The sequence below is a fragment of the Acomys russatus genome, unplaced genomic scaffold (genome assembly GCF_903995435.1).
Source record: "Acomys russatus unplaced genomic scaffold, mAcoRus1.1, whole genome shotgun sequence".
Classification (NCBI taxonomy): Eukaryota; Metazoa; Chordata; class Mammalia; order Rodentia; family Muridae; genus Acomys; species Acomys russatus.
This window is the reverse complement of record NW_026131506.1, coordinates 274,366-287,080: the sequence shown is the minus strand read 5'-3', so window position 1 is coordinate 287,080 and position 12,715 is coordinate 274,366. Positions and strand designations below refer to the sequence as shown.

The following is a 12,715-nucleotide window of genomic DNA, read 5'->3' as shown; positions in this document are numbered from 1 at the left end:
GCCATGCTGACACCACACTAAATACTCAAGAGAGGCAAACTGACTGCTTGATAGGGACACCATGAAAGCTGCACAAAGCAGTCGGTACACTTGTAGGTACAGAAAGCCTAATAAAAAAGGCAAACTCTGGGCTACACATAAGTCCACATGCACAAGCATATCCTGAGGAAATCATCATGGGGGCAGGCGGGGGGGGGGGGTGTTGGCGGCAAAGATACATAGTCAAAGGCATTTCTTTCAACAAACGGAAGAAAAGGATAAAACTGTACATCAACATACAGGCAAATTTCATCACGGTAAATGAGGAAGTCTTTCCATTCCCTGGCGCTTGGGAATCGCGGGACTTATTTGAACTTAGACAAAAATACTGTCATAAATGGTAATAGACACATTTTAGTTAGGGTTTGTTTATTTATTTATTTATTTATTTATTTATTTATTTATTTATTTTGGAGATAGAGGTAGCCAAGGCTGGTTTTGAATTCACTATGTAGCTGAGGCTGGCCTTCAATTGCAAAGCAGCAGTTGAAGGCCAGCCTCCCAGAGGTTGGAATGGCATTTATTTATTTATTTATTTATTTATTTATTTATTTATTTATTTATTTTGGAGATAGAGGTAGCCAAGGCTGGTTTTGAATTCACTATGTAGCTGAGGCTGGCCTTCAATTGCAAAGCAGCAGTTGAAGGCCAGCCTCCCAGAGGTTGGGATGGCCATTTGGCTAATCCAACACACACACACACACACACACACACACACACACACACACACACTTCTTGTCATATCATTTCCTACTCCTAAATCTAGTTTTTTTTTCCTTAATAAGACCTACCTTAATAGGGTTACTATAATCAAAGTCCTTAATATAACAAAATAAGTGCTCAATAAATGCTGCTTTTGCCGGGCATGGTGGCACACGCCTTTAATCTCAGCACTCAGGAGACAGAGGCAGGCGGATCTCCTTGAGTTTGAGGCCAGCCTGGTCTACAGAGGTAGTTCCAGGACAGCCAGGGCCACACACACAGAGAGAAACCCTGTCTCACAAAACTACAGGAGATAAAGTGTGAGTAATAGTCACCTTGTGTCCCTCTCTGGTTGGGAGAGCCACTACACAAGTAACCTTCCCAGCCTAAGGATGTAGATGATGATCTACTGTGCTACTTTTTCAATTGCATTTATCCTGAGTTGATGTTTTAATGAGCTTACCTTCCCATATAAGGGGCAAGGCAGCCTCAGAGGCAATGTGGACAGTAGAGGGAGACCAGCCAGACTCAGGCCCCAGAGGAGCCAATGGTATAGCTGCTCCCTAAGGTCCAGGCCAATGTCATTCTGTCACTGCCTGCTCAGGGAAAGCTTACTCACCTTATAGCCCAGACGAGCTGCTCGCTGCAGGAGAGTCTCACCAGCATTTTTATTCACTATAAGTCTCCGTGCCTCTGGGGGAATCTGCCGGGCAGTGGGTGACTCTGAGGCCTCTTCTGGGCCAGCACTTCGGTACTTGGAGGGTGTGCATGGTTCTGTGGGCTTCACTGGAGTGGGAGATTTAGAAGATCGTGTCTTCTGCTGGCTCCAACGACCTTTGCTCTGAAAAACAGAAATGAAGTCCTGGGTCAGGCCAGGCAATGTATCTAGTTCATCTTGACCATGCCATTTGGCTACCAAAGCCACCTCACTACATCCTTCCTACACTCATGTTGTCCTTTACTGAGTGCATGCCAAATAACCCAGTCTACTGGAGGCTTGGGAGACTGGAGGCCAGGCTAGTCACTAGCTGTGTGAGGTCACTCTGAACATGAGGAAAGCTTCTGCACTTCCTTGGATGAAAGCTATCAGAATCAGAGCCTCGGCTCCATAAACCATGGGGTGGCAGGAGGATAGAAAATTGGATAGAGAGGGCTGGAGAGATGGCTCAGAGATTAAGAGCACTGTCAGCTCTTCCAAAGGTCATGAGTTCAATTTCCAGCAATCATGTGGTGGCTCACAACCATCTGTAATGAGATCTGGTGCCCTTTTCTGGCACATATGCAGGAAGGACGCTGTATACATAATAAATAAATAAGTCTTAAAAATAACCAAAAAAAAAAAAAAACTTAAAAAAGAAAAAGAAAATTGGGTAGAGACAGCCTAGCTTCTCTCAAGTACCTGGCATGCATTTTCTACCTGGCCTCAATCTCTACTTGCTGAAGTTTTGGATAAGCTACGTCTACAGGTAACGAGAACAAAGAGACACAAAGGCAGCAGTCTGAGTGGACACAATTCTCAATGCCCTCACTCTTACTGTATAAACGTGTCCCCATATCCAACCTCACAGGCTTTCCCCATCTTTTATCGTATCATGGCCTAAGACTATGCTCAGGCCCACCCAGGGCAGTGGACTGTGAGACTCTAGAAGCAGACAGAGCTGGCTTTGAAGCTTGCTTCTGACATCCACTACTTGAAACATCTGCAGTAGAGCCTAACTCCTCTGACCATTACTTTCTCCCTCTGAGATAACAAACTACTACACAGGCTGTGGACTCCAAATGTCCTGTGGATTCTGTCCTCAGAAGTGACCCATGGGTGCCTCCCTCAGGCCCCATTTTGAATCGAGGATACGTAGAAGGTTCCTGTGCTTGCTCTACTGGGCCTTCTTTGGTCTGTAGGGGCACAGGTCACTTGTATGTCAAACTTGAGTTCCAGATGAGGGTTACTATGTTGTGGTCACCGCACTCAACGATGGGAGTGGCCTCAGCTGCACCTGGCTTCAAGTTAAGGCTATGAACTGAACGACACCCGAGGGATGTTAGCATGGTTTAGTATACCCCGCACACAAGAGACACAGGAATCCACTGGAAACCAGAAAGCAGACCACCACAATGGACCCTGAGGATCCCCACCCTGACACTCAAGCTCTCCTAAAGCTCCCCTCCCCCCATGGGATAAAGCTCATACAGGTGAGCACTAGGAGACTGCAGAGGGGATAGGTGTGACTTCCAAGGCCAGGCCCCGAAAGATACTGTGGTTCCTTCTTGGTTTTTCTCTCAAATTATTTTCTGAGGGAAAAGCCAGTACCCCTTTGGGGACATCAAAGAGGAAAGATAAAGAGGCCTCCTGCCAATAGCCAGCATCAGCTTACCAGCCACATGCATAAACTACACCAGAAGCATGTCTTCTGGTTTTAGTTGAGATTTTAAACAGACGTGGCCCTGACTAATACCTTGCCTGCAACCTCATGCAAAAACCTTACACTGGGCTCAGCTAAGCTGCTCCTGAATTCCGGAGCTCCAGAAACTATGAGACGATGTGTGGGTGCATGCTTGTTGTTAGGTAGAGGCACTGCATTTCCGAGTGATTAGTTATGCTACAATGGAGCCTACATGAACATTTACTCTAAGCCCTGAGAGCATCAAGACCTCATTTAAATGCTATGTCTTCTGCAGTACTCTCCAGCACGCTAGCCCCAGTGACCTCTTCTGCACACCCAGAGCCTACTTAGAATCATATAGTCAGACTCTCTCCTTTCTTATTTTCTTGCTGTTTTCCCCTAGTAAGTTTGTGTGTGTGTGTGTGTGTGTGTGTGTGTGTGTGTGTGTTTTAACTTTCCTTTAGGACTGCATCTCACTAGTTTGTTTAAGCTGTCACCTTCTCTTTTGCTGAAGTCAGAGCTGGGTACCTTATCAATCACAATCATGTGTTGGCTTGACTCAAGCTATGCATGGACAAAGCCCTGGGGAGTCAGAAAAGTTACCTAGAAAAGTTACACAAAGTCAAGAAAGGGGTACTAACAGACGAAAGATGCGGGCCCAGGAACTCTGTGCCCCCTGGTAAATCTCAAGAAGGCAGGATTAGTTTCCATGGCAAAAGGATGGAGGTGTGATCCCTAGCAAGAAACCATCACCGATGAGGGTATGATACTGTTTTATAGCCAGGAAGATGGAGAATACAGTGGCAGGACTGGAAAAGACAGGGCAATGTACCAAGGGTTTTGCTAAGCTAAGCCAGGCTCCAAAGGGACGTTTCCTTCTGAAGGCCAGACTGCCTGAGAGGGGGAGGAGTGAGAACAAGGATAGGGACCCCTCCCCCTCTCCTCCTTCCCCCTGGGCTCTGAGCCCTTGTCCAACACCCTGCTTTAGTGTTGCAGGAGCAGGAGCGTCCCCCATCCTCCCCCTGCCTTGCTTCCTACTACAAAGCCCTGTGCCATGGGGGCAACTGGAGCAGGTGGTGATGCCTGGGAGAGAAAGAAAGGCAGGAGGGAGGAAGGGAGGCCCTGGGGAGAGACAAAACCCTCTCCAGGAGAACGGTTCAGCAGACACATTGGCAGACAGAACAACCAGGCAAAAGCATAAGAGTGCGCTGCTGAGTGGCAAGCGGCTGGCTACCTTTGTGTGGGATGGGGCCATCTGAGTGTCCAGGAAAGATGGGAAGGAGAGCATTACCCTAGTGCCTCTACTGCTCTCAGAACTGTTTAATGGTGCCAGCGTTTTCTATCTACTCACCCACTTCCCAGTGATGTCCCAGAATGGGCAGAAGGCACCTACCCAGACACCACAAGGTATCCTGACACAAGGGCTCCTCCTAAGGCAGATAAATTGGTTTCATGTCTTGAGTCTGGCAAGCAGGACCACTGAGTCACTTCATACAAGTCCTTGTCCTCTCTGTAAAATGGCTGGAATACAAGTGCCTACCTCCAAGAAGCACTCAGGAATTAAGAGTGACACAAGAGAATTGAGGAGATGGCTCAGTGGGTAAAAGCAATTGCCATACAAACATGTGGACCTGAGTTTGAATCCCCAGAATCCAAATAAAAGTTGGACTTGGGACACATGTGCCTATAAACCCAGTCCTCGACGGGAAGCCGGGAGGTGGAGACAGAAGAATCCACAGAAAATTTTATGCCAGCTTGCCCTGTGTATGTAGCAGAAAACAAAAAACAAACAAACAAACAAAACAAGAAGTCTGTCTCAAACAAGATAGATGGTAAAGACCTATGCTCAACGTTGTCCTCTGACCTCTACACCTGTGCTATGGTATGAGCTTGCATGTATATACATGGATGTGTGTATGCACACAATATTAATACATATATTAAATAAAAAGTGACAATAGAAAAGATGTACTTGGTGCAAGGCAGGTTTCTGCATTCTTGGGGGAGCTGTTTTTCTCCTAGTCTATGGGTTTCAGGGACTAGATATACCCTGCCACACTGGGTCACAGTTTGTCATGCTGTACCTCTAGTTCTCTGCCTGAAGTGCAAGGACACATACCACCCCTCAGAGAACACTTCACAGTTATCAAAGCCTGTCACAGACATTGCCTCCTTTGGTCCCCCAAGAACCCTTGTGAGACAGAAAGGGCAGGGAGCATCAGCTCCACTTTTAAAGATGAGCAAATAAACTTGTGTGCCTTATCTAAGTGGCAACAAGAATCCAGGAGGAAGGGATGGGGAAAGCCAAGCATCCATCCTCTGCTAGTACCATTTGGGAATTCCTACTTGAAAGCTAGGCAGAAGGGTAAGAATCTTAACTAACCAAACCAGCCCAACGTGGCCTTTTGATTTTCTGTTTTGATTTTTCGGTTTTGATGTTCTGTTGTCAAGGACAGATACCTATCACAGGTACACACTGGACCTTCGCTTCCTTCAAATGTAAAACTCACCCAACGTGAGGAATGTCTTATTTTTCTTTAGAGAAACATTGTAGAATATGGCATCAACACCAGTGTTATGAACATCAGAACCAAATGACTTGGTGGTTTTGAAAAGGGTTCAAAGAATGTTTGCCTGGGTAACTGGTAAGAACCTAATTCATTCACTGCTAGGCTTCCTCCAGAGGCAAAGGAACGGGGTGGAGGGGGGAGTGTGGCAGGGTGGGGAAAGCAGCTAACCTGGACCCTCAAGAAACCTTGGTCTAGGTAACAAAATCCTGGCTTCTACAAGTTGTATTCTACCTTGCTTATCTCAGAAAGCTCTCTGACTGGTTTCTGGTAAGCTAAGACCAGACAAAGGCTTCTGGATTAGATGTTAACAGTCTGTTCAGACTAGAACCCTGCCACAGTCTGTAACTCAAAAGAGATACAAGGATTTGCTGTGGAAAAGAACTCAGGAATTAAAATAAACCCTACAGTTAAGTATAACTTTACTTTCCACTCTCCAAATGTGTCCCAACCCTTCTAGAACTAGTTTAGAATACTTTCATTCATATCAGTTGACTCCTCTATCTGTTTGCTTCCTTCGTTCTCACTGAGAAAACTACTGCCAGAGGGACCTGGCAGAAAGCCTGCCCCTCCAGCCCACGCCCCTCACATTGACCCTTTTGGTGGCCACATACCCTTGCCTCTTCTGAGCCGTTTGCCATGTGCTTGGTTTTGCACTTTCGTTTTCCTGATGGCTTTTCAGAATTTTCAAGGCAGGCTGGCTCTTCCAGGTTATTTGGAAGGAAACCATTTGGTGAGTCCGAGATCCCCTGGGCTTTGCTGGACAAGAGAAGGTTCCTGTTCCTGAGGCAGTGCTCTGAACTTTGGGAGGAAGTCTTCTGCTTACAGGCCTTTGAATCTAAACAAGAAACAGGAAAGAATGACTGTAAGAGAAATGGAACACAATCCTTCAGTGCTTCACCATACAAATCCCTCCTCTATCCACAAGAGACCGGTCCCAGCCCTGCCAGCAGGGGGCAGCCATCTAGCTGGCCCCCAAAATGTGGGCCATTTTAAAAGATCGCCTCATAGCACAGAGCAAACCAGAATCTCTTTTTTAGCCTTTTCTCTATCCCCTTTCTTTCTCCAAAATGAAAACCAATTTAGCAGTTTTGCTGAAGTATCAGGTAGGATTTAAGTACAAAGTAGAAGGCTGGCTTTATGATCTCAGTTCTTTCCACCTCTGGCTGCCCTGTTAGTCACCGTCACAAGACACTAAGATCAATGCAACAGAAATTCCCCAGCCCAGTAGGGGGCCTACTTATGTGTAATGACAGAAAGAGACTGCCTTCCCTGATTGGAAATCAAGTCATTGGTATCACTGGTACATGGCAACAACATGTGTCTAGAATTGTAATTTCAAAAAGGTCTACTGCAAACTCCACTAGCAAGAGCCTCACACCATAGGGTCTGCCCTAACCCTTTTGTGTAGGGGAAATAAACTATTCACTTGTGTCTACTAGCAATGGGCATGCGTCGCTTGTATGTGTGGATGTATATGTATATACTTGTATTTGAGTCTAGGTGCTATAATGAGCAGCTACAGAGGCCAGCATCGGGTGTCATTCCTGTCCTTCTACCTTGTATTGAGCCCAGGTCTCTCTTGCTTGTCGCTGGACTATGTAACAAGTCAGCCTTGAACTCAACATGTAGCCAAAGGCTCTGACTTTGATTCTCCTGTCTCTACCTCCAAAGCACTGGAATTGCAGTTACATTCCACCCCAGCCAGTTTATGCAGGACTGGGATTCAAACCCAAGACTTTATGCATTGTACACAGCAGCTAAAAACTACATTCTTTTCCCTGGCTTACCAACACCTATGTAATGGGGTAGCCAATCCATAACCTCTTTGAACCTCGGTTTCCATATCTATAAATAGGGAGACTATAATGCAAGTCCCAGAAATGGTAGCAGAATTGAGGATATACAAGCAAAATCTTCTATAAAATGTTATAACGATTAAGGCATCAATATTATATGATTTCAGTGCAAGGTCTATAGGTACGGGGTATCTCTTTCACAAGATGGAACACCAAGCCTAGCACACAACAGAACAATTAAGGCTACGAAGTAACTCCAACCGCAGTTTAAAATCCCATAGTCCTCAATTCACTCCCACCCCAAACTGTGAAGTGGCCAAGGGCAGACGCAGGTGTAGGAGTCCTCCTTCAAGACAGGAGAATTGGCTGGAGGTAGTGGCACAGGTCTTTAATCCAGCACTCTGGAAGCAAAGGCAGATGGATCTCTGTGAGTTTGAGAACTGTCTGGTGTATGTAGTGGGTTCCAGGACAGTAAGAGCTATGCAGAGAGACCCTTTCTCAAAAACAACAACAAGGAGTTGGAGAATTGGCTGTAGCCTATGCATATAAGAAAGAAGCCCTAGCTACCATACGCCCCTTCTTCCACCTAGTGTACTAGTGGATCCTCACAATGCATTCAAGAAATGCTGTGCTACTTAGTCTGTAAGGATACTTCCAGCAAGAACACTCGAACTCAGGCCTTTTTCCCTTGATTTTTTTCAAACAATATATTTTGATGTTTTCCTTCCTGCAACTCTCCCCAGCTCCTCTCCACCTCCCTACCTACCCAACTTTATTATGTGCTTTCCTTCTCTCCAGAAAGCCAAATCATAAAAATCAAAACCACCACCACCACCAAAAACAACAAAAACAATAAGCTAAAAAAGAAATACAAAAACAGAAACAAAAGAGCCCACAAGAAACCATGGAGTCCATTTTGTGTTGCCCAACTAGTGATGGGCACAAGGCCTGCCTTGGAGTAGTGTGGCTGAGATACTCAGTGACACTCACTAAATACACTTTTTTTTTTTTTTTTGGGTTTTGGTTTTTCAAAACAAGGTTTCTCTGTGTAGCCTTGGATGTCCTGGAAGTCACTTTGTAGACCCAGCTGTCCTCAAACTCAGAGATCCGCTTGCCTCTGCCTCCCGAGTGAGTGCTGGGATTAAAGGCCTGCACCATCACACCGAGCCAAACTGATTTTCACTTTGCTGGCGGGTAGCTTTTTTTCCCCTCTTTTTTTCTGAGACAGGGTTTCTATATGTAACCTTGGCTGCCTGGAGATCCACCTGCCTCTGCCTCCTGAGTGCTGGGGAGTCAGCAAGGCTTTTTTTCCAAGACCCGATTTCTCTGGGTACCCCTGGCTATCCTGAAACTCGCTATGTAGACCAGGCTAGCCTCAAACTCAAAGAAATCCAACTGCCTTTGCCTCCCGACTGTTGGGATTACAGGCGTATGCCACCACTACCAGGCTTATTGGTTTTTTAGACAGGGTCTCAGTATATAGTCCTGGATGGCCTAAAACTCACTATGTAGATCATGCTAGACCTCATAAAGATTCACCTACTTCTACCTCTTGTGCGCTATGACTAACGGCATACACCACCACAGCCAGCTTCAATCCAGGGCTGCTGACCCAACAAGTTTGGGTTAAAGCATAAGAAAGGAACAGAACTTTGCCTTGTGAAAACTGCAGGAAGCATGGGGAAACCACATGAGAGTTCAATAAAGAAGAAAATAAATGGCCATCTCTTCCATGTACCCAAGGGCAAGGCAAGCTCTGGAGCATATTCAATTGCAGAAGAACCAGAGCTTTATGCTAGCCTGCAAAAGCACAGAGAGTGAAGGCAATAGGCAGGTGCATGGAATACGCCTTTGTTCCTCTTTTACAGAATAAGGGGGGGCAGGGGAGACAGCCAAGCACAGGATCAAAGGAGAGGTCCTGAGTTAGATAAGAGCAGGGTGATCTGCCTACTGTGTCCACTTCCTACTGTTCTGACCCTGACCTGAAAGCCAGATGGTAAGCAGGTGAGGGAGACTGGAGCTTTCTGAGGAGAGAGATGTTTGTTAACAAATTCCCCCCATGGGCTGGAGAGATGGCTCAGTGGTTACAAGCACTGGCTGCTCCTCCAGGGGTCACAGGTTTGATTTCCAGAACCCACACAGTGGCTTACAAGTAGCTGTAAGTCCAGTTCCAGAGGATCCAGTGCCCTATTGTTCTGATTTCCCCAGGCACTCCATGTACGTAGTGCATAGACATACATACAAGAAAAGTACCCATAAATAAAAAATAACTCAAAAAATTAATAAAAATATATTTACAAAGGAAATTTCTGTAATGAAGAGATGTGCCAACACCAGTGGCTTCAACACAGAGCTCCCAGACATACCCAGAGAAGAAGAGTAACCTCCTTTCCAACAGTCTGGACTGCCTCAAATCAAGAGGACTGGTGTTTTCCATGTTACTCTAGATGCTCTAGCAAAGGCAAGCTAAGGCCCTACCATGAATGCTGCTGCAACTTCTCTCTCTACATTATGTACTAGGTAGCAAATGAGACCAGGCAACTCCAAAGAGGGCCTTCCCATTGAACCAGTTGAAAACTCAAGCTGGGAGTGGTATCGCACGTCTTTAATCCTAGCACTTGCGAGGCACAGGCAAGCAAATCTCTGTGAGTTCAAGGCCAGCCAGGCTTAATCATTTAGTCTAGTCTAATAGTTATTTTAGAACAGCCAGGGCTATATAACAGAGAGACCCTGTCTAAAAAGAAGAAGAAGAAGAGGAGGAGGAGGAAGAAGAAAAAGAAATAAAGAGCTGATAACTATGAGAAGCTCCCAGGCTAGAAAAAGCAGCCCTCATTAGAGAGGACTGGGAGATACAAAAGCTTCTCAGCATCCTAACAAGAGGCGGAGGCCAATGGTTTGACAACTCGTTCATGACCAATCCATTATAGTTCAGCAAAAGAAGGGGAAAATTGCCCCATTTGTTCAGCTAGTTGATGAAAATGAGCCCAATTACTCTCGAGTGGAGGGACAGGTATCATATACACTCCACTTCAACCGAGGCAGAAACGAGGTTAAGCCTTCTTTGCGTTATAGCACACTCAAGATCTACTGCCTACTCACAAGGTATGAGTTCCTTTGGTTTTAGCTACGAAGGGGACTATACATATTTATCAGCAGCTCAGAGTGAATACACTGTAAGAGACAATCGATTGTTGTTTCAAGGGGTGAGGTCAGAGCCTAAGGAGAGACAAATGTGTCCTATGGAGCCCAGAGATGGGCTTTTTGCTCAGTGAGAACCCACCATGGGAAAGAGTTGTGATGTAGTATACCAGTTCTAAGCGAGCTTCTTGTAACAGTCTATTCCCTCCATGATCATATTTAAAACATTTGATATGGTCATAGAAGTTTTCTCTCTGAACTGCCTCCTTTCATGACTCAGGACCAACAAATACTATGCCACCCATGTCACCTCAAAACTTTACTCTGACTCTCCTTGTGGCTTCCACTGAGGAATCAGAGGTTTATGTAGTTCACGTTTTTCTGTTGCCTTTAGAGCTACTACATTTCATTTTACTTTGCGAGCAGAGACACCCCAGGTATGGCAGCCAATGACCTCCTTCTTTGTTTTAAGGTAGGGTCTCACTATATAGTCCAGGTTGCCTTCAGACTGTCTTCTTCCATCAACCTCCTGTACTTAGATGACAGGCTTATACCACCCCACACCTGACTCCTCTTACCTTTTTTTTTTCTCCTCTTACTTTTTAAACCCAATATTACAAAAGGTAGAACCTCTATTCTCCAGAGACTTGACTCTTTCAAGCCAAACAGAACTCTCTAGTATGACACTGGCCCATGCCAAGAATGTCACCATGGCTTGCTTGGATAAACAGGGTCGGATGTCAATTAAAAGAAAAAAAAAAAGGCAAGGGTTTCCAAGTCCTCGGCTCACCTGTAAGCTACTTTGAGCCCATTCCTTCTACACTCAAAGCCATATATTCAAAGTGATTCTGAGTGAGTCCCTTATGACAGCCAAAGACCATAGCGCCAGGTTACTGTTAGTCCTAAGGCCCTCAGCTGGTGAAGACATAGTGTGAATGCCACTACACCTGAAGTTTCCCAGATGATGCCACAACAGGATTAGCAGCCCATGACCAGCCTTACCTGCTCTCCCTTTCCGCCGCTGCTCTTCCTCCTGTTCTGTCAGGTACTCCCCAGTCTGGTATTTTCGGCTCTTCTGCCGTCTCCGTTTCTTTCTCTTCACCAGGCCCTCTTCCTCATCATCTTCCTCCTCTTCATTGGTGTCCCACATTTGCCGGGCAGCCTCTGTCCTCCAGGGCATCTCTCGGGCTCGCCACAGATGTCTGCGGCCTTGGCTCAGCAGGGTCTTGTCCTGGGCATGATGGCTGCGGTACTGGGTGTCCCTTTGGGTCTTTCTCACCTTTCTCCTCTTAGCTGGGGTGGGAGCTACCTCCTCCTCTTCCTCTGTAGGGAAGACTTCCTGGCTTCCCATGTCACTGTCTGCCATACCAGCAAAGGAGCTACAGATGCTTCCTATGCATGAGAAATACAGAAGAGATTCAGGTACTTCTTTAAGGGATTGAATATGGTATTGACACAACTGTCCTGGAGTAGGAATTTGTAGAACTGAGCTCAAGATCAGCCTCTGGTCAGTTACTAGTGGTACACTTATCTCAAAGAACTGCTCTGGGGCTCAAATGAAGTCGTTCAGTCTTTAGTACTGAAAGTACTAAAGTAAAAGTAAAGTAAAGTAAAAGAGTCCAGAATGCCACAAAATTATGAAGTACTAAAATCCATCCTTACTTATCCGTGGTGCCAAACATGGCACAAAAGGGCAGGAGAGAGCTACAGTTCTCTGCTGTTTGGAGGACAAGGGAGTAAGGAAGCCCGGTAGTACAACTTAGGATCTAATAACTCTTTGGTCCCACCAATATGGCCAACAGAGCCACCCTGGCCAAAAAAGAATCATCACAAAAAAAGAGTGTCTCTGACAGAAAAACAAGGAGTCCCTTTCCTGTGACACAGGCAGACTCAGGCATGTCCCAGTGGAACACAACAGGCCCTCTTCCATTAAGCTGACTCCCACCTCCTACAGAGTTGCCAAGGTCAAGGGTGGAGTTCTCTCTAATCTGTCTGCCCATCCACTGCAGCTGTTCCTTGCTGCTGGAAATGCACCCCACACACTCCAGATCACCCCCAGACAAACAGCATGTTTTCTATTCTCCTGGAT

At 46.0% G+C, this 12,715-nt stretch overlaps 1 protein-coding gene across 5 annotated transcripts in view; it reads right to left on the bottom strand.

The window, feature by feature from the left end:
- The window catches only part of Bcorl1 (BCL6 corepressor like 1), a 67,439-nt gene that overhangs the window by 16,998 nt on the left and 37,726 nt on the right, over positions 1–12,715 (bottom strand). For all 5 annotated transcript variants that reach the window (XM_051142687.1, XM_051142688.1, XM_051142685.1 and 2 more), the window contains 3 exons: positions 11,629–12,018; positions 6,304–6,527; positions 1,361–1,582 (listed from right to left, as the gene is read on the bottom strand). In XM_051142687.1, the coding sequence (XP_050998644.1) occupies positions 1,361–1,582; positions 6,304–6,527; positions 11,629–12,018 (836 nt within the window). The remainder of the gene's footprint in view (positions 1–1,360; positions 1,583–6,303; positions 6,528–11,628; positions 12,019–12,715) is intronic.